Genomic DNA, 25,790 nt, shown 5'->3' on the forward strand with positions numbered 1-25,790 from the left:
CTGCAGGATTTCAGGCCGTCTTCAGACACCGTTTTTGAGCTGAAGGACTAAACATGAAGTCAAGGTTTAAGCGTGATCACGCATCAATAATCGCGCAGTGTGCACTGAGGCAGCTGTTCGTAAGCTGGTGTTTATTCGTGATGCAGATTTAGTCTCTGAGTTAGACCGGTGCGTAGACAACTCAAAATCACACAGACGTGACTTTCACATCCTTCTGTGGGGATTTTCTATTGACAAGGCCGACGACCGGGGTCGTCCAGCGTGAACACACAAAAGGTGAGCTTCGGCCCAGAGTCCTAAACTATTCAGTGGCACAGTGTGAGCTGGCATCACGGCACTCAGCTTTCTCTGTCTGACATGCTATAGAAGACTTGGAGCCATTCAACTGACAGAACACTTCCTGGGCTTGTCGTGTGAACACATCAAACATATCCACTAACAGCCTGTCTAATCTTGTCGGAGGCATCATGGCCTGAAACACTTTAATGGTTTTACACTGTAAATCGGAGCTAATGCTATTCCCAGTGCCTCAAGGGCAGAGGAAACCCTTTTCTACATCAATAATTCCCGGTCCATGTTTGTGTGCTCTCCCCGCTGAATGTTGCATGTTGGATTCTGATTTAATATCTTGTGAAGTCTCTCCGTCAGTGCTCAGCGGAACAACACTGCATAAACATTAATGTCTCGGCGAAAGCTAGAAACTCGGTGCAGAATTACACTCGGCCCATTAGCTCCCACGGGCTCCTCGTGACAAACCAGAAGGTTTTATCACTTCCCGCTGGAGCTGCTTTTATATGATCAAGAAAATATAAATGCAAATGTGACTGTATCATGCACATCTAAGGAGTAAGTGCAGATCCTGGAAGGTTTAAACTGTGGTGTTGGATGGTTGCTGTTGAAGCATTGGTCACCATTAAAACTAAAGCGCTCTTATTTTTGTGACACAAACTTTATTGTACCTGCGTAAAGTGATGTCTGATATCTGCAGCCTTTGCTTCTCAGTGTCCAGGAGGTTGGAAATGAAGCAACATCCCAGTAAATCTTAAACCAACAAACGATCCCAAAGATTAAAACGCTGGTTAGGGCGCCACACAGCCGAGTGCCGGGCTTCGTTCAGGGGGCCAAACGTTCAGAAAGCTATTGAACGGGGGGGGGGGGGGGGGGGGGGGGGGGGGGGGGGGGGGGGGGGGAGACGACACAAGTACATTGCAAGAAAGCTGTTTTTATTTATCTAGAACACAAGCTTGTGATCGGCTGCAAGCACAGGAACAAAGATGTTCTATTGAACGGGAGCGCTGTACTGTTTTTAACACCCTGTTTATTCTTTATTTATTTTTTGTTGTAAAGAGAACGGATCTGCGGGCCGGCCTGATGTCAGGATTGGCTCCTGGGCCGGCAGTTTATAGATTTGGTCCCGTGGTTATGTCAAGTGCTCAATGTACAGAGGCCGTAGTCCTCGTCACATAGTGACCACTGACTTTTGACTAAAGACACGACTGTCGGGTGAGACGCTGTAGAGATGCTCAGAAAAGATCTTGCCGAGTCGTCATCATTTATTTCTGCTGACAAAGTTAAGAAAAATCAATGATCTCCCAAATTAATAACTCGATCAAGATGCAAATCGTGACGTAGCATCTGATGTTCTTTACAGCCAATAACAACACAGCCTAACGTTTCATTGCAATGCGTTATGAACAATATCAACAGGCAATTAGCCTTGAGACAGATCATAGTACCTCCTCGCTGGGCAGTCGAGTCACCACTCTGCATCCATGCATATGTAATAAGTGATGTGATAATGTTCAGTTTATGCATTACTAACGTGCAGTTTCATAAAGCTCCAGCCAAACGTGCAAAAGCCTGTTCGATATGAACTTCTTTCTCTGTCACTGTGTTTCTCGTCTTCGCTCCTTCGCTCACCGTCCTCTTCCGTCCGTTAGCCTCGGTGAGATGCCGTAAAGCCGTACGCTCCTGCTAACAGAACTGTGGACGTGGAGGAGACGTTCCTCTCCCGGCTGAAAGTCACTGTCCGATTCAATCTGCCTTTGAAAGTTGCAAAGCGTACACATTTGTTGATTAAGTGTCAGTATCAAGCTAACAAGCTCGCGTCCATCTGTGAGCAAATCACGCCCCAGGGAGCGTGTTCAAACCTTGTGTCTTGTGCTTGTGTTTCTTGCCCCATTAGACTTTATATTTCAGCTTGGCAAGTGCAACGACTGCACACATGGTAATTAACAGTAACCAGAGCCAGCAAAATATCAAGCTGGTTCCAAACACCCCAAAAATCACCGCCCACATCTTTGCTTTGTTCAGTGGAGCTGGAGCCCGTAAACAGCTGTACCTGTCCGTCAATCGGGATTTTAAAAACGTCAACATCAGAGTGTCCACGAAAAAGGAGGAGACTGCCACGGCTGGAAGGACTGTTGCAAGTCTGTTCGATGGATCGGTGTAGATACAACACATCTTAAATGTGAATTATCTGTAAGAGTCGAGGCAACAAATCCTGCTCCTAGCAGCCAGAACCACAGCTTCCATGTCGACTGGAAGCGACTCTATGAAAGACGTCTGAATGGACAGAACAAATATTTTGTCCTCAACATAAAAAAAAAAATATTTCAGGCTGAAAAAATCAGTTAAACTATTTGCTAATTCAGCAATTTCACTCAAATATCAAAATTGATTGGAAGTCCATTACCAAGTCTGCCAGGAACTAAAGGTATTTCTTCAGGAAACAATCAACAGCATGTAGATGATATGACCTTACTGTCCTGTCACAGGTCAGATCAGCAGCCTGCAGGCCGCTCAGATGACCCAGGAAGCCGCCATCAGGGACCTGGACAGCGAGCGGAGCCGGCTGAAGGACAAAGTGCTGAGGATGGAGGAGGAGAGGGAGGCGTTGCTGAGCCAGGGCCAGGCGCTGGACGACAGACAGAAACAACAGCTCCAGTCTCTGGAGAAGGTGTGTGTGCGTGCGTGTGTGTGTGTGTGTGTGTGTGGTAGTTATATTGAAATGCTGCATGCATAACACTGTTAGGAATAGGTAATAAGGACGTAGAGGATGTGACTCGAGTTTTTTATCAGACTTTGCTCCAGTGTCCTTCCTTCAAAAAGTCGGAAAACATGAGATCATATATCTGAGAACAGATTCTCGGTGTTCTGGTTTCATTTATAGCATTTAGAAAAATTAGAGGGAAACAGAATCGGACATTTGAGCGATTTAAACATCTCAATGGGATTAGTGTTCACGCTGGCCCTCTGTTTTGGGATTCATTCATCATCGTTTGCTTCTTTTTTCTGCTTTCTGAATTCACAGTCTAGAGATGTGTTACATCAAGTGTGAAGTTTATTTTCTCTGCCTCTCATTTGTAACTGTAGCTGAACTACTTCTAGACATAAAGCCCACTTCACCCCCAAAACTAAAAAACAAAGTTCAGCTTTTTTTTTGGTAAAAGCTTAAATGTTAAAACAGTTTATTTAGATACTCACCTTTTCCTGACTGTGGGTTCACATTAGGGACGAATGTGTCCTACCCAGACCCCTTGACTGAGTCCACTTGAAGAGGTGGTCTCATGTGTCCTCGAGATAAGAATGCATCCGTACTCAAAGAGGGAAGTGGACCACGATATGGAGTCACTGTTAGCGGCTTCCTGTCGCTTCAGAAAACCATCGTATCGTCGCAGTGCGAGGCCAGATTCAAACCTCTGCACGGAACATGTGGAAGGAGGAAGAAGGCTCGTCGCTGGCGTCTCATCAATAAGAAAAACAGTTTAGCAGGATGGACTCGAGTGCTTGTCATGGTTTCTTCTTCGTCTTTCTGCTTTTTGGCGGATTTGCAAACCAGCTATGTGCACGCTGCCACCTGTGTACTGACACGAGTGTACTCAGGCATGGAGTGATCAATGTGAACGCAGACCAGCGGGGGAGAAGGAAGGGGGAGCAATCATGACAGCTTTTAATCCTTCATTTTGTTTGACTCATTTGACCCCCCCCCCCCCCCCCCCCCCCCTCCCCCCATAAAGATCCTCCTGTGATCACCTGTAAGGGCCAAGATTCTCCCAAAGTCTTTGAAACTTAAACTAAGACTTATGATTTTAAACAAAAAAAAAATACAAACGTTAAGAGCATCCATCTGTGAGGACTTTTTAAACTCCCACTCTGTCTTCACTGAAGTTACTTTCAGTTTCCATTTCTACTAAAGAAGAAAATAAATCTCACGGACCTTTAATCATAAAACTGTTGAAAGGGCCAAACATGTCAATCACTGCCTTTTAAAAAACCCCCAGAAAAAAGCAGCTCCTGTTTTTTAAAAACCAAGATGCTTAAAGGTCAGATGATTTAAGGAACAGTGTGCTCAGCAGACCAACCGCAGCCGACGGTAAATGTCAAGTGTTGCTGCCTCACGTGTGTTTTCCCATCCTTTTATCTCTGACATTTGTGCAGTGTAATCCTCTGGGAGCTGGGCCACTTCTCCCACTGGGCCGGGCTCGGGCTTTAAATGTCTTCCTCGGGATAATAAGCTCTCCTCAAAACTTCATCCAAATGTGTCCGAACGACGGACATTACTTCCATATGTCGGATTGGACGCGTCGTCACGTGACTCCCGATAAGTTGCCCAGCACTACTGCAGCGTCCGTCTGTGCTGGAATTAAGCTGAGAGTGCAAGAAGACTTTGATTTTCTGTAACAGAATCAAACAGCAAACTCTGGTGTTGAGAAAATGAAGCCAAAGCTGAAGTGAAAAATCCTGCAGTTTGACGTTTGTCCTCTTGAGACTGGCTGCAGGAACACAGGAAGTCACATACCCACAAATCTGATTAGATATTGTCCTCATGTTTTCCATAGTTAGCTGTTTAGCTCACATGATTGACAGGTGGGCGTGATGTCACAATTTGCTGCCTATCCTTGTCTCTAATTTAGTTTGATTTCTTCTGTTGTTGGTTTTTTTTGGGCCTCCCTCTGTGAAAGAGATTAACCTCCCAGGATTTTAAAAACCGTGTTGTTGATGTGACACTGTGGAGATGTTTACCACCTCGGGGTTCCTTTGGCCCGATGACAGAGCAGCACTGTCGCTCAGTTTGACCGGTTTGATGGATCTTGGGAGATTTCCAAAATAGCCTTTGGTTTGGAGCGATCACTGCATAAAAACATGATTCACTCCCTGGTGGGAATATAAAGTTTTTGCATGTTGTTTCAAATGACGAATAAATTCTGCTAGCTGTCACATATTCACTTTTAAAACATGGTTAAAGCTGACTTTAATAAGTATCGTTTACATGTATCTGGAGAGTCCGTAGTGTGTTAGCAATAATGGATTATAACGTGCTAATCAAGTAGAACTGGAATAAAGTTTGGCTTCAAAGCTCATTTAAATATCTGACCTTAAAGCCCCTCAGAAGAGAATCCAGCAGACTGGACCATTTAAACTGATTAATTTGGTTTTTCACATCTCCTAAATTTCAATATGAAGGACTTGGGTTTGCACACATCGGGTTATCAAACCTAAACCTCGACTTACCATGTAGCGTTATATCACATGACTCTGCAGGCGTCTTCATGTCCATCCACTGAAGAGGGTGTTTTAAAAATGCTGGTGGAGACGGGTTGGTAAGGTCCCAAGGTATAAATGTAGCAGGATAGATTAATTACATTTTTTCTGCAGCCCGCAAAGCTGCTTAAAGGGATACTTCACCCATTTACATGAAGCTGTGTATCATTAGAAACATGGTAGTCGTGTTGAATAGTCGTGAATCCAGCCCTCATTTTGCCCTGAGACGAGAAAAATGTGTTTTTCTTTGCTTGAAAGTTTTCTTCATGTGATGCAAAAAGCATCATATTGCATCATAGTAATGCCAACTCATAGTAAGCCGCCTGTTTAGGTATATATAGATATAGAATATATAGATATTCACTGCCAATAGAAAAACTTAAATGGGGCTAACATAGCATTCTGTCTCTTTGGATCATAACTCTGAGCTTCCACATGTTGTATTTTTGTTAACATCTGATCCTAATAAACGTCAGGTCAGTAACGACCCAAACAGTCATACCTGAGAACAATGTCAGATCATTAGGCAGCTAACATTCGAACACGGCAGATGTGCTGTGAGCGGTAAAATGAGGGGAACAAAGAAAGTGTCTGATCATTTAAATCCTGTCTGAAAGAGTGTCTTTGTTTACCTTAGGAATCATCGCTCTGCCTAATGCCAGCTCTCAACTAATGGAGATTTCTGTCCCCAAAGGCTTTTTTGTTTTTTTTTGTTTTTTTGCCAAAGTTTGGCTAATTAAAACTTTGTTAAACACATGCAGCGAGGAAGCAGCTGCTCTCTGATTAAACAGAAAGAAAATGGGAGACAGATTAGATGTTTGTTTTTCTCACTTTTCCAAGAAAATCTCAGATTTGTTTGACTATAAAGTAGTTAGACACCGAACCAGAGTTTCATTAGCCAACCGAGCGCCATGCTTCGTGGTGCAGAGGTCATTTGGTGTTGCTCTCTGCTCCTCCGTCTGAAGTTTTCTAACAACTTAAATCAGCAGGATTCACATAGTCTCCTCTATGCCCTCTAAGCAGCATCTTTTGGCTGTTAGCGATTTCTATATTTTATCCCTGTCCTCTACCATCTGTCCAGATTAGAATCTATGAGGCAGCTGTCTTCTGATCCATTTGTCGTCTTCATATCGTCGATTGAATCTCTAGCAGGTACAAAATCAGCACGCTTTAAATCGTCCAAACTGACCCTTCACACAAACAGTGATTGTCTGAGCGTAGTGCACCGGGCCACAGCAGACCTGTCAATCATGACTCTTCAGTTTGTAAGAGATGCTGCAGATGTCACCAGACCAGGCTAACCAGACCAGCAGTGGCAGTAGTCAACTGGCCTGACATGGAAACAAAGACTTGGCATATTGGGGCGGCTGTAAAGTCGGTCGTTTCTCAACTGGAAGGTCGGAGTCATGATCCCCAGCTCCTGCAGTGACATGTCCGATGTGTTCATGGTCAAGACACTTAACCCTGACTTCTTTCTTCTGCTATGTTGTCAACACATTAGCCTTCTAGCTAAGGCTAACAATTATTCGTAAGAAGGGGACTGACAGCTGGGCACACAGCTGTTTCCCATGAGCTGCAAGTTGGCCTCATTGCCTCTTAATTAATTTACCTGAATTTCCAACATGGTGACCTCGATCGATTGGCAAAAACAAGAGACTACGTCCATTTTTTTATACAGTCCACTATCATATCATGTTTTTATTAGCGAGGCAGTTCAGGGTTAAAAAGCGGGTTTTCATCTCGTGAGATCTTTTACAACTCGTCACTTCAGAAACCAAACTGACTGTTGGCAGCCTTCAAAATGAATGCTGCGTTTGTCTCTTTGCGTTTCACTCAGACACCCGTTGTTTAAAAAAAAAAAAAATCAAGGTCCACCCTGATCATCTTGACAGGCCGATGCTGTAACGCTAACAAGGCCGGTGCTTCAGGAAACATCAGTTGACTGCATCCATCACTCCGGATGCTGAAGGAGACATGTGATGGACGAGTTGTGTTTTCTACTCATTATATCTTTCAAAACCTCCATTTAATAATAGTCACACTTACTGTTGTTCGGTTTGCATGAGAAAAAAACAGATGAACACACAGAGGAAACTGGATAAGGAATTTTAGATTCAGACGGCCAGAATGCCTGATTGATTTCTTGGCTGTCACTTAGTAAACACTGTCAATATGGTGGCATAATCCAGCATATGGTGTGAATGTCAGTCCAAGCTTGGTAGGAGTTAGGACTATCGTCACTCTCACCTTTGAGCATATTGTATCACCATGTTTTTAATCAATCTCCTGTCTTTTTGTCAGACTCTGCGTGAGGAGAAGGCGTCCCACGAGAAGGAAATGAACAGCATGCAGGCGCGATCCGAAGAGGAGGCCAATCAGATGAAGGAGAGCCAGGCTCGAGCTCTGGAGGAAGTCGGCAAGAAGCACAGAGTGACCTTGGAGAACGCCCTCAAAGACGCCGAGAAGGAGAAGAACCGTCTGCTGGCTGTGAGTACACACACACGCACACACACACACACACACACACACACACACACACACACACACACACACACACGTGACGGTGACACTTCACAGATGATCCTTTATGGAAAACGTACCATCGTCTATCTGTTAGAACGATCCGATACTGAATAAATGGCCGCTTTTAATCTCTCCGTTTTCAAAACTTCATTAACTCTTAATCATTTTAACATTCGTTGTCATCATGAAGATGTTTTTTTGTCCTGATTCGATCAAAACAAAAGAATACTTGCTAACAGTATGTGAGACAGCGGCTGTATCAGATGGTGAATTCCCCCGGCACCAGGAATAAAAATCCATAGGATTAATATTCAGATTGCTGCGTGTTGTATAATCAGCGTTTATTGCTCAAAGCCGGGGGATGATGAACAGCTGTGTGTTTTAATGGATTCTGCATCATCAAACTACAAGCATGGTGTCCTTGGGAATCTTGTTTTTTCCGTCTTGGTAGAAGTGTTCTTCTTCTTGTGATGGCGACCAGATGTAGGAAGTCACATTTAGGATGACTTTAATGAATGTTGTGCAACTTTACTGATAACTGAAAAACCTCCGTTCAGAGGCCAATGATTGCAATTAGAGGTTACTCATGGTGAAAAATCCACACAGAATTTTACCATTATTTTACCACTATGCCTCTGTGTGTGTTTAAAGACATTAATATACAGCAGAAGTGGCTCGTAATTATTATTATTATAATTTCTGGTTCGGATCAGTTCATTAATTTGTACTTTTAAAGCTTATCCAGCTTTTATGCATCGTAAAAAAAACATGCAGTCATTTTATTGAAATATAAAGGAGTGCAGCCTCCTCCTATTTGGATACAAGTAGTGACACATTCATACGCAGCACCCTCGCCGTTTCACATTTAACACCATTTCTTTTCGCCCACGGAAGAACGTGCATGTTGTTAAGTGGAGCTGATGGTGTTCACTAATAGAACATCCAAAAGTGTGATACTCACCAATGACTCAGTCAAAACACAAGCTGTCCGCTCCCTCAGCGTTCTGCCAAACCGTTTGGATCTGTCACACCACTCCAGTCTGTGTGATTTACACTATATCTCTTCATTTGTTCATGAATCAGCGCTGTTCATCAATGACTCGCACGCTCTGTGGCGTCTGCATATGTTTGTAGTTCATTCAACACCCTCACATTTCGTTTGCCACAGTTATCCCAGCTGTGACCCTGACTCTGTGCTGGAGTCCACGCTGAAGAGACAGCTTTGTTTTGGTTTGTGCTGAACGTCTACTCTTTAAGTCACTTAGTATACCCATACATTGATGGCCTGCAAAGTTGACCTGCTATGCTGATCCCCAATTTAAAACTCACCGAGGTGGGGTGAGCGTACGTTCGAGTAATCCCAGCATGCAGAGGGCGTTAAACAGCTTGTTCTGTTTCCCAATGTGAAACTAAGAATTTCACCAGAAGACTTCATACCTCTGCTTGAGCCTTTGAAGCCACTGAATATGGCTCCCTTCTTCCAGCACAAGAGTTCAGCCCTCCCCTACAGTGTTCTGATCCCCTGGTAGCCCTGCAGCGTTCTGATCCCCTGGTAGCCCTGCAGCGTTCGGATCCCCGGTAGCCCTGCAGTGTTCTGATCCCCTGGTAGCCCTGCAGCGTTCTGATCCCCTGGTAGCCCTGCAGCGTTCTGATCCCCTGGTAGCCCTGCAGCATTCTGATCCCCTGGTAGCCCTGCAGCGTTCGGATCCCCGGTAGCCCTGCAGTGTTCTGATCCCCTGGTAGCCCTGCAGCGTTCTGATCCCCTGGTAGCCCTGCAGCGTTCTGATCCCCTGGTAGCCCTGCAGCATTCTGATCCTCTGGAATGCTTCCAGAGAGCTCATCTGACCAATCAGAAGAAAAGTGGGCACCTTGAAGGAGGGGGGCCTTAAAGAGAGAGCGACTGAAAGGAACCATTTCAGACAGAAGCTGACATGAAAGTTCTTACTGACGCCAGTATCAAACAAAGAAGTTGTTTTTTGAGCTGTAAATCATTCAGAGCGACTCTATAGGTTACACAGAGTGTCAATAAGGGTGAAAATGTGTATGATATGGGATCTTTAAGCCAATCACAAAAGCCCAAATCATCTTATTTGAATGCCCTACAGTCACCTATCACCTGTTCACGAGTCAGTTGGGTGTGATACTGGACTGTTTCTTCTAGTGCCTGCGTTTGTTGTAAAAATGAAAGTAAGAACGGCGTCTTTAGAGCAGCGTTGTCTCTTTAAGGGACGCTGTACTGTGCATGAAAACCAAAAAAACCAATGAGGCGAGAAAGGTCAAACATAAGTGAGGGAGTTGACATCTTGAGATTGATGGTTCCGACTTTGTCATGTGCAGAGAAAGTTTGATGTTTTTTAGAGGATTCTTGAACTTAACAATTCTGTTCCATGACGAGAGTACCTTCACGGGGTTATAGCTTATTTTAATAGAGGACATCATGTAATAGCTCAACTTCCTTTGCAGTTTATTTGCTTTCACCGACCAATATCTGAGTGCACCTCAGAGAATCTTTTTGGTTATCATTTTCACCTTGACTGTAATGAAATAGTAATTATATATAAAATGTAGAGGCTGTTAGTTATAAAAAATATTGATCCTGTCATCACTGCAAGGCAAAATGGAGTCCCCTTAACGGCTTTAGCAGCACAATTGGCAGTCAAAAAAGCAAGATCAAGATTTGAGGAAAGGCCTCCCCCCACTCATGTCTGCGTCCTCTGATATCATGTCAGCAGGAGCAAAAACAGCATCAATTTTTAGAGCTGTGAGTCATTGAACATCCTGCGTCTTCATCCCACTGAATCAAGGTGTGAAATCTTTCTGTACAGGGGTGCAGGGGGGGGGGACCAAATGATGTTTGGAGTCACAAATTGAAACGACAGCCTGCCTATACTTATCGAGTGACAGGAGGTCAGATTCCTGCATACAATAAAAAAAAATCTGAGGCTTTCTCTTCATGGGTTACTGCAGTGACTAAGAATCTGGCAGGCTGAAAGGAGCAAATGCAACCTACAGACGTGGGAGCACATTTTATATTTATCCCTCATAAATGTCATCTAGGACACCTCCGAGCTCACAAAAACCCGAGCTGGTTGAAATGTGAGTAACCTTTATGGAGGAGTGTTCCCAAGAATTGTACGTCAGTTCTCAATGAAAATCCGAACCTGGAGACGTGGCAGCTGACGGGAGCAACATGTGGATTTTTCCGCGCAGGCTGCCTGATGAGTCACACGGGTGATAAGACGCCGTTGATGCTCTTGATGTGCTATTTTCGTGGCGCTGCTAAAACTGCCACTCCTCTTAGTCCCACACAAACACACACAGAGCTGCTTCAGTGTGCCATTGTGCAGCAAGACAATCAAACACTAATTAGATTAACACGCTTCCTACACATGTGAGGAAGAGGGGCCAATGCTGAGCACGACGATGGGTTTAGGTTTGTTCAGATTGGTGAGAAATGTGTGAAAGATTTCCACTTTTCATATTTAGAAGGCTGGGACTTCTTTTATTTTATATACTTTATCAATCTCTGTTATTCTAGAGACGTGATTCTCACACACGTGTATTAATGGAGAGACGTACGGGCTAGCCCCCGCTGAACTGGTGGGGGTTCAGTGCCTTGCTCAAGGGCGCCACTATTTTGGTCCGCGACGAGACTTAAACCAGCAACCCTCCGGTTTCCAACCCAAGTCCCTACGGACTGAGCTACTGATCCCATAATAAAAGAGACCATCATAGGAAACGCAGCGCTGCATTCTGGGTTGAATTCAATCGCAGCGACTCATGGCACAAAGACCAAAAGGAGCCTTTGTTGACATTTTCAAAGGGAAAAAAAATTGGCAATAAGTGGAGAGTTAAGCAGTAAAAATAATAAGTGAAAATGAGATTGGAGAATATTCGGCTTGCATGTGAAGGATATGATCCAACAGAGAGATCAGAAGCAGAGAGTTATGGTGTACCATGTTTATTTATGTGTTTCATTATAATCCACACCATGAGACTCGGCTGGATACAGACAGTGGAGTTTAAGTTGTGCAGGAAGCAGCTCATAAAGACAGATTTAGAGAAAGAGTCTGGCCATGAAGCGTGTGGAGGAAGGTGTTCCTAAAAACGTCCAATGTAAATATTTCACAGCTTCTTACTTAGCCCAGAGCGCGGCCGTCCTAACAGCTCATACACGCAGTATACCAGCATCACTTCTTCTTCGACGTAACGCTTTCACGCGACTTGTCTCCTGCATATTCCATGCCATATATTTTTTACTCCGAGGAAGAACACGAGAGTTTCCAGTTTTAGAGACGCAGAGGTTTTTCTCCTCTCCGCTCAGCTGGAGTGACTTCGGCAGGAAAAAAGGTTCATCGTGAGCAAATTCCTCTTCAAAAGGAAACAGCTGACTCACTTCATCATTACTCCTGTGATCTCCAACATTTCAACCGTCTTATTTCTTTCTTTATCAAGAACTACACAGACTAAAAATCCAAGTTTCAGACAGAGGGGAATCCTGGAGCGCCCCAGCAGGATATCATCTTTTCAACTCTGCATTACGCGGGTTGAGACACGCTGAATGGTGATGTGATGTAGTGCTGATGTGATTTGGTCGTATGGACCAGGAGGCCACAGATCCATCAGCTGACCATCTTTCTTTAGTCCTTCCCTTTCTGTCTGGTCATAAGAGGAGGACACATTCAACAGGGACGCCTGCTGTTGCCTCAATGTGGAATTAAAAACATCCTTTATACGTATATGAGCAGAAGATGAAGCTGGTTTGATGAAGGATACAAAAGAAGATGAATAAAGTTTACAAACATCCTCACTTCTTCTTCCCCTTTGTGTTTGATGTTCAAAAAAAAAAGCACCACACTCCCCAGTTCTGGCATCATGACGGGTTGAGCATCAGATGTGAGACAGCGAAATGCCCCCTAGGATTACCACTGAGGCGCTGGGACTGGTTTAATGATCCCGAGGTCTCGCTGCTCTTAACAGCAGCCTACCACTAATTTGACTGAAGATCAAAAATAGCCTCGTGATGACGCCTGATCCTCCACAGAGTTTTTTTTATTTTTTAAATTCCAGTCACACATGTGAAAGCAAGTGATCAAGTATTCCCTTTACATCAAAGTTGCATAATGAGGAGGTGTTAGAATGATATCCCACAGTAGAGCCCATCACAGCTGACGGCTACATTAAGAGAGGAGCCGCACGCATTTCCACGGTTATTCGACCGCGTGCACGCTTCCTCCTCTCTGGTCCTCTGTGATTTTCACGGCCTTAAAAATTCCTCCCACTGTGTTCTCACATGCTCAATAACTCACCCTTTTGTTGCGTTCGTGATTGTGCCGCCGGTGCTGGAAGCAGAAATGTCCAGATTGAAAGAGTGACGGGGAGCGGGCTGAACTCATCATCGCTTATCTCCTTTCTGCAGGTTGTCAGGTCGCACAGACGAGAAGAAATGCCTCCTCATCCCTCTGTTTCTCATCGCTCGATTCCTTTAGTCTGATCCGAGTCTCATCACGTCCACGCTAATCATCTTTCCTGTCTTCACCTCTGTCCTTTTATCACTTTAAATCATAATGAGAGTCGGCTGTGCGATGGCCCAGTTTGGAATATCAATGAAATGCTCTGCAGGTTCATGGAGCAGAATCCTGACGGGTCGAATTACATCCATCTTCATCGGTGTGTTTTTCTGTTGGAGACGATTCTTTTCATGTCGTCCCTTCGTGTCATCGAGCTGATGGCGTGGTACACAGGTACCAGATAATCAGGCCCGTTTCAGGCCCAATCCCCCTGAACAAACAATTGGAAGCAAAGTCTCCATCTTTGAATGGATCTGAAGAGAATCTATCCGGACCATCCTGTGCCGGTGTGTTTAAAGGTGTAACCTCCAGCTCCACCCATGTAATGTTCAGCCCATTATCCCGCCTCCCCCACTTCATCCACAGTCCTTTATCTTTGTGATTCTCAGCAATAAGTCGTCCAAAAACCAGATCAGCAGCAATAAAGTGTAAAGAAAAGAAGCCTCGATCGAGAGATCGCAGAAAACTTGATGTAGATTTGGGTTTTCATCGCAGGCTTTTGTCCATTCTTTTTTTTTTTAAAGGAGGGTTTGCATAGAGTTGTTGCAACTATTGCAAGCAACCTCAGGGAGAGCAACAGGAGTAAAAAAAAAAAAAAAAGACCCTTTTCACAAACCTTAAAACATGCCGAGCTGCGATCTGATCTTCTCATGTTGTACTAAACACGCTTTTCGATGTCGATCAGTTTTTACTTGTTTAACGGTTATTATCCAGCACACAGATAAATGTTCTCCACTTTGTGACCTCTCGAAGCGGCGGCTGAAATAAAAAAGGTGTCACGGAGCATCACACCAGAATCACTGCAGAGTTTATAGTTCATTTTTATGGAACCGTGTGCAAAGAAATCAATGCTCTGACTGTGTGTGTGTTTTTTTTTATATGGCATCACAAACTCCACTCCTCTGTGTCGTGAATAATGCCGGCAAATTTTATCTGACATTACAGCAATTTCCCCTCCGCTCTAATTGTCCTTGGAAAGCAGCAATCACTGAACATTATTACAGAAATAGTTCTCCATTTATCAGTGGGAATAATAAGCTTTGTTGTTGTAACCACGCTGGAGCTCCTTCGCTCCTCCGTGTCAAGGACAATGAATGTGTTTGAAGTGTTTTTAGGAATTTGTTCAGATGAGGAAGTGGTGAGGAAGGCAAGTCCTCAGTTTGCATCACAATGAAGAACTCGATTATATATGAAGAAAGTTAGACGAGAGGGATTGTCTCTTTCCAGTGTCGCTGCTGAAATAAATATTTACTGTGTGTCTGTGTCATCAGAAAAGTCACAGCTATAAATCGACTGTTTCCACCGCGAAACGTTCGTCCAGGGAATAGAAACCTTCAGAGCAACTCGGTGTGTTTCAAGCACACACACCAGAGTCACATCATTTCACCCACAAAACATTCTGTGTTTATGCAGGTCAAGTTCTCTTCTATTTAACAGGATCTTTAATATTAGGTTGGAGGCAAACCAACGAGTCTTAAAAACACATCGAGAGCTACAGAGGAAAGATCACGACAAACACCTACAACGATTTGGCGACACATTTTGTTTGGGGTTCGAGGACAAAATTCATTTGTTTTGGTATCCGACAATAATGAGTCCCTGCCGTCACTTTATAAGACGCTTTCAGATGTTCCCCCAGAACAATTCAGTGTAGAAACGTCTTGGCTTCAAACCTCTCCCCGCCAACATGAAAGGTGAAGATGAGGATGATCGGGAATCTTTCATTAGTTACTCGCCATGGCTTAACAAGAAGTTAATATATCATAACTTGACCTCGCACAAACTTGTTCCACTCAACGATAAGGTGATGGCTGGTTGGTGATGAGTTGCTTTTTATATTCCTAACTCGTTTGCTGGTATTTTTTTTATCACGGTTCCTTTTCGTAATTCTTTGACTTTCATTGGTTTGTTTCTTTTTTCTGACTTGATTTGTGTTTCTGATTGGTTTCCACAGGAGCTGGAGCAGCAGTTTGAAAAGGAGCGCCAATCACTGGAGGAGCAGAAGACGCTTCTCAGGCAGCAGCTGGACGAGCTGGGGGAGGAGCTCACCGCCAAACTCGGCGCCGCCAACGAGGAGGTAAAACTTCTGGATCGACTTCCTTCTGGAACTTGACTTTTTCGGCAGTGATTACGAGTTAAAGATTTGTTACCACTGGTACAAACGAATCAAAGGGAGACACTGAAGCTTCAGTGTTTAGCCAGCTCTGCATCAGTCTGTAAACCTGTCTGTGTTCTAACCTCTCTCCAACATTGATCCTAGTTTGAGCAGCTTTCTGCTGCTGGAGCTTATTAGAAACATGCAGAGGCTTTTTAGCTCGGGTACAATCACTTCTATCTGAAGCAGTGAAAAAAAACTCTGTTTCAACAGTTCGATCCTGCTCAGTCAAACGAGAGAAGTCCTATTAACACTTCTTCACTGTTTGTTACTGTTTGCACACTGCACGCACACATTTCCCAAGCTGAACTTTACTTTAAGCATCGAAGTAAATCCATATCTGATGCGTAGCAAAAGCAAGTTGCCGCGTTGGCAGAAAGTGTACGAGTTTGCTCATTTAGGAATCTGACATAATAAGGTTTACTGAATGCATTTTTGATGGAAATTCCACCTCGCTGCACATAAAATGCTGATGTCGTTTTAAAAGGCTGCAGCCACTCTGAGGAACCAGCCTGAAGTTCAACAGAGGAGGGTTTAGTCTGGCTTACTCACGCCGCTCGTATTTCTGCGCTCCCTGCAGGTGACTCGGCTGCAGCAGAAGGTGCAGCAAGGGGAGACGGACATCGGGACGGCTGAGGGACAGGTCTCCACTCTGAAGGAGGCGCAGGACAAACTACTGGAGGAGCTGGATGCTACCAGGGCTCGACTGAGAGAGACCAGCAACCTGCTGACCGCGCTGCAGGTCTGCACTAACAGACGAGCTAACGAAGGAAATTCATTGCCCCCCCCCCCCCGTTTAAATCTGACATTAAGATGCATCCCTGGTGACAGGGGGACAACTCTTGAGTAAAGGTGTGATCGCACTTAAGGTGCATTAAGGATGCAGTCACATCCAATAACTCAGACCACATCTGCAGTCGGTCCAGGCTGTTTGTCCACATGCTGCACACGATTGTGTCCAAAGCAACATTTCTTTTAAATCTCCTGTGCCAGATTTAGAAGCTTTCTACTCTGAAGGCTGAATGTACACGGAGTGGTTTGATGCCGTTGATGGCACCTTGTTAACTCATTTCCTCCTTTGCATAAATCAAACAACAGCTCATTTTAGCAAACAACCAATGATCACACTATTTAAAAAAAAAAATTTATTGGAAAATGGCCTTATTAAAACCATGTTTCTGCAGCTGCTTGCTGCAGGTGCTGTCCTGTATCCTGTATGTATTCTGATTATTGTTGAGATACACGTCATCATCACTAAGCCTTGGCACACGTGGACCCCCTGGGATCAAAGCGCAGGTTACGCTACGGAAGCATCTTCTAAATCGTACCGCTGATCAATCTACAAAGAGCAGAAACACAAAAATGAAAGATTTATGGAAGGACGTGGTGCAAAGACGAGATGCTGCAGCTGTGTGTGTGTGGTTAAAGACAGGGAAGGATTGTATGATTAGAGGTCGTGACATATACACTTAAATGAGTGGGAGAACTACTTTGATGTATAAGCAAACCTCACACACAGTGGATAGAGTATGATCCCCTTTGTCACGTCCACTGACCAGGTACAGAGTTATTCTGTGGAAACACTGAACGAGCACTTCAGTTTCTCTTCCAGTGTGTGATGTCACTATGTCACCATGGTTTTATGGACGCACAGGGAACATCTTCTGTGGGCAGTATCTTTTAAAATAAGGATATCACTTCAAAAACACAAAACGATTTAAGGCAAATAGGATTAATTTAAGGACTTTTAGACAATAGAGCAGTTTGTTTGTGTGTTGTTCGTCTGTGACGCTCTCTGAATGTGTGTGTTTGTTATTTTACAGGGAGAGTTAGAGACCCAGAAGAGACAGCATGAAGCCAAACTCATCACCACCAAAGAAGAAGAAAAACTTAAGATGGACAAGATGGCTCTGGAGCTGGAGCTGAAGTGGACTGAAACACTCAGGTAAGGTGTATGTGTCGTGGTTGGTGTGTGTGTGTGTGTGTGTGTGTGTGTGTCTGTGTGTGTGTGTGTGTATGATAGAGAGGGGAAGAGTGAGAAATGACAGTGTCTTGTGTTTTGACAAAGAAAGGGCGTGAAATTAAGGACTGATGGGAAATGGAAGCCGTTCAGTTTTGCTATTTTAGTTTCCAGCAGACACACACACACACACACACACACACACACACACAGAGGTCGTTTGAGTCATTGTATTGACCGTGACAGTGCATTATCCTTGGAGGGCTGTGCAACTTCTCAGTTCAATCCAGTGTTAAAGCCCCACAGCTCAAAGTCTCTGTTAACGTCCACAGAGCTTTTAAAGAGCTTTTATTTAAAAACCTCAGAGAAGCAAATCGACGGTGTTCAGGTGTGAACTGATGTGCTTTTCACACGGTGAAGTCAGCAGCTTCTAAATGAGGCCATTAGGAGTTTATCTCAGTGTAGGATCTTCCAGGTCACGGTAAATACGACGCCTGAGCCAAAGTTCAGAATCTTTTTTTTTTTTTTATTTAAGTACATTTACATATACGAGAAATGTGTCTTGGTGTATTTGTCTTCTCTCCTGGTGGACGGAGCCAAAATGTAATCCTCTGGGGATCATTAGCATGCGAATGATCAGAGATTACTCACATGTGAGACGTGATCTGAGTACTTTTTAAAATGAAGAAGCCGTTTGGAGGAGAGATGTGAAAGTTTGAACCCGTGTCAAGGATTTCTCTCCTCAAACTGCAGCAGAAACATATCGTTTGATCTTTTCCTTTCACTTTTTTTTTTTTATTTCCTATATTTCCTGAAGTCTTTTTAGTATTCATGAAGAAGTGTTATGAACGTGTTGCTTCACTTCCCAGCTGAATGACTGGCTGTTCTTACATAACAAATATTCACTCAGCGAGCAGGCGCACATTCGGTTTATATCAGCGATGGCTCATCCAAAGAAAAGAAAGGAGAAACTTTTTAGCTCTCAGACACAGTGTCTCAGTTAGCCTGGATAATCCACACAACACGACCTGTTTGTTTTGGTTAAAGGTTCTTCCAATGAAAGCTGCTCACACTGAAGTTTGTGGATTATCCAGAATAATTGGGACAGTGTTTCTGTAAAGGGAGTTTTTGCTGTTGAATTTTTGATTGTTTTTGTGATGCTGTGGGCCCCATCGGGAAAAAAACAACAAAAAACGCTTATATCACTCGGGTTACAACAGGAATCTGATGAGCATCTCAAACATGGACTGCTCCCCCGACGATGGTCTTCTATGCGTAGACGTAAAAAAAAAAGGCAACACCTCTTACATAAAATATGTTTGTGGCTGGTTTGTTTGAAATCCTTTCGGTCGCTGCTGTCGGTCAGAAACTTCCCCTAAATGTCCATGTTTCTTTTAAAAGTAGACTTTTCAAAAAGCCTCGTCAAACAGCAGAACTTGATGACAGGCTGTAAATACTGAGTGGACTTTGGACTTGGTGTTCAGGTCTGAAAAGAGAAGCCAACGAGCCAGCGAGACAGATACAAGCTAGCTTTAGCGCGAGTATTTCCGCCTCCATCCTCTTTGCCAACTTATTTCCCTTCTCTCGCATACGTTTGGACTGGACAACGGCATCATTCACGTGGAAGTTTGAGACTATACTTGAACATATTTAACCATTAAATAGTGATGATACTTCATATCAAAAGGCTGCCATTTTGAAAAACATCTCCACTTTTGGAGGCCAGGTCCCCATAGGACCCGGGTCAGTGTTCAAACGAGGGCAGCTGTGGTGAAGCACCTGCTGCCACATGTCCGATGTGTCCTTGGGCAAGGCACTTAACCCCAAGTTGCGCCTGCTGCTTCGTCTGCTTTTTCAAACTCTGAATGTTTAAACAAAATCAAATAGGACTGAATGCTTCTAGAGCAGAGTGAGAAGGTGCGTGCTTTTTACCATTTTAAAACATAGCGACTCATTCTTGATTCATGGGGTCATTAAACTGTGAACTTGGTGTGTTCAAGAACAGTTTCTCAAAGCTTTTGTTGGAGTGTGTTATGTAAAAGCAGCTGTGATATATCATCATTGGATTGTTTACACATCCTGCTCAACTCAACAACAGTTTGATTTATGGGCCTCTACATCCTGGTGATCTTTATTTGTGCTTTAGTCCAATCATAAGCAGATTCTTATTCTCAACCTGCATTTTTTTTGTTTGATTTATTAATGCTCAAGCTTGTTGTAAAGGTCACATTTGATATTATATCATCCGATCTTTCTACTTCACTCCATTATATTACTTCACTCTTAACCTTTGTTTTCCATCTTGCTCTTTCTCTTTGAGTGTAACCAAAGCCTCTAAATACTGTTGGGCTTAAGAAACATCTCACACCACCTGTACCATCAAATAATAATATCCCCTGTAAGCCACTTTAAATTGTTTCCCCACACACATTTAAATTTAGATAACAGCAAAAAGGCCAACTCAGAATGGTTCTCAACAGAATAATTATGTTATTACATTTCTTTTGATGTTGTAATGTTACTTCCTACCAGTCTAATATTCTGGATAATCGTAAGAAATGGACTCAAGCTTCAATAAAGACACAAAAAAAAAATCCTTCCAGAACTGAGGAAGTCATTACTGATTTCTGATGCATGCCAAATTACTAAATATCCATTCGAAAAGCGGAGCTCCCATCATGACCAGAGAGTCTTTTATATTCCCCACAACACACATTAGCACTAACCTAAAGGGGAAAACTAACACAGAGCACATCAGTGCAAAAGCTTAATAGCAACATTACTTTTTTAAACAGCTTATAAGATAGGCCAGATCAGGCATTAAGTTCTATTTTTGCTCCACTCAGACGTCATCGGGTCCTTCCTTACATCCTTTAATACAGTAGAAGAATGACCAAACTCCCATCTGCAGAGACAGAAATGTCTTGAAGATCGTCTTCATGGACACTTAAAATGGATTTTAATGATGCTTGTTTGATAAGGACAAAAAATGTTATTTAGGATGGTTTTGATACTCAGCAGATTGTGAGCTACTTACCCAGAATCCTCCGTAAACAAAACCTCTTATTTGAATTTCGACATGCTTTCTAAACTCCATCCATCCATCCATCCATCCATCCACCCATCCATCCATCCATCCACCCATCATCCTTCTATCCATCCATCCATCCATCCATCCACCCATCATCCTTCTATCCATCCATCCATCCATCCATCCACCCATCATCCTTCTATCCATCCATCTTTCCATCCATCCATCCATCATCCTTCTATCCATCCACCCATCTATCCATCCATCCATCCACCCATCTATCCATCCATCCATCCATCCATCCATCTATCCATCCACCCATCTATCCATCCATCTGTCCATCTATCCATCCACCCATCTATCCATCCATCTGTCCATCTATCCATCCATCCATCTATCCATCCATCCATCCATCTATCCATCCATCCTTCTATCCATCCATCCATCCATCCATCCATCCATCTATCCATCCATCCATCCATCTATCCATCCATCCTTCTATCCATCCATCCATCCATCCATCCATCCATCCATCCATCCATCCATCCATCCATCTATCCATCTTTCCATCCATCTATCTATCCATCCATCCATCCATCCATCCATCCAACCATCCATCCATCTAGTGTTCTCTGTATTCTGTAATTCTTCTTCTCAAATTTTCAAACATGTTATCATTTTGCTTTTCAAATTCCACCCATTCATGTACATTCATCCTCCTCAACCAAAATGTTGCTATGGTTCCTATTGGCCCTCATGATCCTCTCCCGAGTCGCTTAGAAGAGTACTCTTAGAAAAACGCAAGAAAAATAGGACGCCATTTAGCGTGAAGTCCAACATCAAATTATAAAAGAACTGATGTTAAAACACCATGAAGCAGTTAGGGAACCTGATGCGTCCCTTCCCTCTTATCTTGGGAATAATCACAACCTGAATCTGTCAGCAGCATCTCTCCAGGCAGAGTTTTAGATGTGCAAAGTTTTTTGTTGTTTTTTTAACACAAATATTTGTGAATACATCTTCCTCCTACCAGGGACATTCTTCACTAATCTTAAAAGCTAATTTCAAACACTGTGTACTCCATATTTTCACAGTTTCAGGGCTTCAAGATAGACCTATAACATCCAATGATTTGGGAGTTTCTTGAATAGAAATTGACAGAAACCAAACACAGTAAAGGAAATATCATTACACAGAGTGGATCAAAAATAATGACGCTACATTAATGATTAAGACATGCTGCATCAAACACAGGTTAGAGAATGCCTGTTCTCATTATCTGTCTGAGCTGTGCTGACAAGACGACTGTGACAAATGTGGTAGAATCTCAGAGACATACAAAGAGTGGATCTGAATTGTAAAGGCCCACATACTGGAGACACAAAGTAGAATACATAAAAGAAGGGTATTCATACAGGGCTCCTGTCTAACGTCACCCTTCCCCTCCTCTCAGCCTCCTCTTCATTACCTTTCAGTCACCTTCCTTTGTCTTTCGACGCAGAGCTCTTTGTTCTCTGGAGAACGTCTATTCATTTGGCGGTTGGGTTGAGTACACCGTGGTTACTGAGCCGTCTGAATTAAGGAGTCAGGCTTTAATCCCTGCTTGACGGTGGAAACAGACGGTGTCTCTGCGATAGTATAATCAGGTGAAGAGCTCTCAGGCTTACCGAATGAGCACAGAAAGTTCGGCGGATTGGAAGACAAAAGCGAAGGCGGTACTGTAGCGACACCGCTTTGACGGGGTCATTGTGGAGCATGTTGAGGACTTGCGTCTTTTGAGTTGATCCGGCAATTCACTGTGTGCTGATGAGTGTGTGTAATCTTCTAGAGACAATGGGTTTTGCAATCGTGGTTGGTTGTTTAGGCCACTTTAAGGTCTACAGCCAGCGAGGTCAGCCGAGGGACTACAGATGTAAACTAGCTAACTAAGCTAACTCTGGTGCGATACACCAAATAGAAACATTTATGTTTAATCTTGTATATAGTCCCTTTACAAATAAAAGTCAAATAAAAACAAGAAATGTTAGCATCTTTACTTTGAACAGTTGTTTAGCAGACCAAGTTGTCGTAGCTAAAGAGGGTTTCACATGTGGGAGATTAGATTGCAGGAGAGCGAGCTGTACTGTAAATCCTCCAAGCTGAAACACTGACTTTCCACCTCGGTCTCCCTCCATCTTCACGCAGCTTGAATTTGACATCGGCTTATGCTGGAGAAGGCTCCGGCAGGTTCTGTGAACAGTCATATTTACATTTGTAAATATCTGTGTACACTCTGTGGTATGACATTGACGAGGTAAATATCAAAAGGACAGCTAATGTTTAATTAGCCTCATTACCACCAACAGCGCTTCTATTACTGTCTGAGTGTTTGTGGAAAGCTTTTATTGGAACAGTGCAAAAGTGAACTGAAGAACAGGAAACATTCGCTGATGGACATGTTGTTCAAAAGACGATTTCTTCATTGTTATTTTGATAGCCGTTGCTGCTAAATATACAGGACCATTTTTTTTTTTATTAAAAAAATGTCCTAGAGAGGAAATAATATAAGTGTATAAGATAAGTAAATGCATTACTCTTTTCAAAGTTACATCATTCACAATCTATTAAAATTGATTCTTGTGAAAGTAGTTTTTTTTTCCTTCACATTTTTGAGAAAGCATAAATCACAAAGAATACTGAAGGCCAGAATGACATTCCATAATTTGGGATTATTATGGGACTATTTCCATAGTTTGGGATCAATAAAGTAAATTAATAGATTAATCAGTCATTATTTGTATATGGCCAATTCTTAACAAGCGTTTTCTCGAGACAAATCTGCAGGAAAGATTTCTCCTTTGTATTAATAATAATAATAATACATTTTATTTCACAGCGCCTTTCCAAGCACTCAAGGACGCTTTACATTGGAATAAAAACACAGAACAAATACATACAAATAATAACAAATAATATTCCTTGTGTTTCTGTTGTACACGCTTCCTCGCCGTGGAGGTGGAGGTCGGAGCAGGCCGTGCCTGAGTGGACGGCGATGGTTGTGAGAAGGCCTCTAAAAATTCCAGTTTTTAAACTCGGAGAACTCTATGTTCATCTGTCTTATTGATGTCATGTTGAATAGGTTCAGATTCTCATTTCCATTCTGTCTGTTAAGGAGATCATGACTCAGCTGATGCTGATGGGATGAAGAAGGATACTCAGATTTATATGCATAACACACACACACACACACACACACACACACACAAATGCACGTTTGTGTAGGTGTGTGTGTGTCTCATATCTCTCAGCGCAGGCAGCAGAATCCAATTATCCCACATTTTATCAGGATATTTCTTCCATCTCTGACAGTTCCTTCAACCCTCCATTCATCTACCTTTACCTCCCTCCATCTGCCCTCGTCTCTCTTCCTGCCCAGCAGATGCTAAAGAACAGCGCTTATTAGGCAGACCAGAGCGCTTTGAAGCCCTAGGCATTTATGTGTGTGTGTGTGTGTGTGTGTGTGTGTGTGTGTGTGTGTGTGTGTGTGTGTGTGTGTGTGTGTGTGTGTGTGTGTGTGTGTGTGTGTGTGTGTGTGTGTGTGTGTGTGTGTGTGTGTGTGTGTGTGTGTGTGTGTGTGTGTGTGTGTGTGTGTGTGTGTGTGTGTGTGTGTGTGTGTGTGCGTGCAGGGGCATATAGGTGTGTTTGTGTGCTTGTGCAAGAGAGAAAGACAGAGCACACATATCCAGGGCTGCATGTTTCTGATTGAACGACGACTTGAATGATGACACATGTCAAGAGCACGTGACTGTCTGGAGTGTGAGTGCAGCTCTCTGTGTGTGTGTGTGTGTGTGTGTGTGTGTGTGTGTATCCGTATGTGGCATGTGTGAGAGCTTTCAGTCTGACACTCCGGCTCTCAAAGTGATGAAAAAATGTGTTTCCTCTGTACTCCATTTAACAGCTGCCATTCCAACTCCCACTCAGCTATTACGTCGGTCGCACGCACACACACACACACACACACACACACACACACACACACACACACACACACACTTACACACACAAAGTAAGAGGCTGATGGTCACTCATAGATCCGTGTGGATGAACGATATAGGAACAGTTATTGTTCCTGTAAAGTGAAAAGAGACCTCTGAAGCCTCTTTAACCAGATATTGTTTCTTTGCTTTGTGAGCAAAAATAAAAAGTCATTTCAGCAGGCAACAAGAAGAAGAGTATGAAGACGAGCCTTTAGACTCGTTGACTGATCTGAGCAGGCTGTGAGTGGGTTTAGGGTCCACCTGCAGAGATTTAATAAGGTTAAGAAAACAGGTCAACGTTTAGGGTTAGTTTTTACTTTATGGTCATTCAGTCAGAAAAGAAGACTGAAAGTTTCAGAAGATTTACAAAGTTTTTCAAAAAATAACAAGTTTATAGCTGTGCATGTAGTGCTGACTGTATTTTCCCCGGAGGGATGGAGCATCTTATTAACTCCACTGAACATTGCCTCTTCAGCAGAATCTGCATCAAGCTGCACGTATACACTACACATCCAAGCTGCCAGATGAGTTGGAGCTCTGCAGCTGACCACAGCGCCGGACTGTTTTTCTCTTTGTCCTTGTTCAACAGTTTGTTACTTCAGTTTTAGTCCACTCTCAGAGAACTGTTCTCTTACTCACAGTAAAGAGCTTTCAGACATGTTGCTCATTGCTAACACATTTAGCAATTAGCTGCTGAACATACATGTCTCCACCTACAATGTAGCGTTTTTGTTAGACAGAAAAAGTGCTGTCTGTGGGCTCGGGTGTGTTTCTGTGCTGAGAAGAAAAGCGCTGCACGTCCATCCTGTCTCTATGACAACGGCCACTTTATGACCGACACTGCTCCGTTACTTTTTACTGCATGTTTTATACACGGAGCAAAGTGGATGTGGGTACAAGACATGATACGTAGGCAGCAAAAAGACAGGGATATCACACATTTAGAAAAGAGAGCCTTTTTAAACTTTAGCACTCGAGTCATTCTTGTAGG

At 43.3% G+C, this 25,790-nt stretch overlaps 1 protein-coding gene across 3 annotated transcripts in view; it reads left to right on the forward strand.

Annotated features, from left to right (window-relative positions):
• The window catches only part of fam184ab (family with sequence similarity 184 member Ab), a 131,290-nt gene that overhangs the window by 60,354 nt on the left and 45,146 nt on the right, over positions 1-25,790 (forward strand). For all 3 annotated transcript variants that reach the window (XM_079345686.1, XM_079345688.1, XM_079345687.1), the window contains exons 8-12: positions 2,778-2,959; positions 7,846-8,031; positions 15,592-15,714; positions 16,373-16,534; positions 17,616-17,737. In XM_079345686.1, coding sequence (XP_079201812.1) covers positions 2,778-2,959; positions 7,846-8,031; positions 15,592-15,714; positions 16,373-16,534; positions 17,616-17,737 — 775 coding nt within the window. The remainder of the gene's footprint in view (positions 1-2,777; positions 2,960-7,845; positions 8,032-15,591; positions 15,715-16,372; positions 16,535-17,615; positions 17,738-25,790) is intronic.

The sequence above is a fragment of the Symphodus melops genome, assembly GCF_947650265.1.
Source record: "Symphodus melops genome assembly, chromosome: 1".
Classification (NCBI taxonomy): Eukaryota; Metazoa; Chordata; class Actinopteri; order Labriformes; family Labridae; genus Symphodus; species Symphodus melops.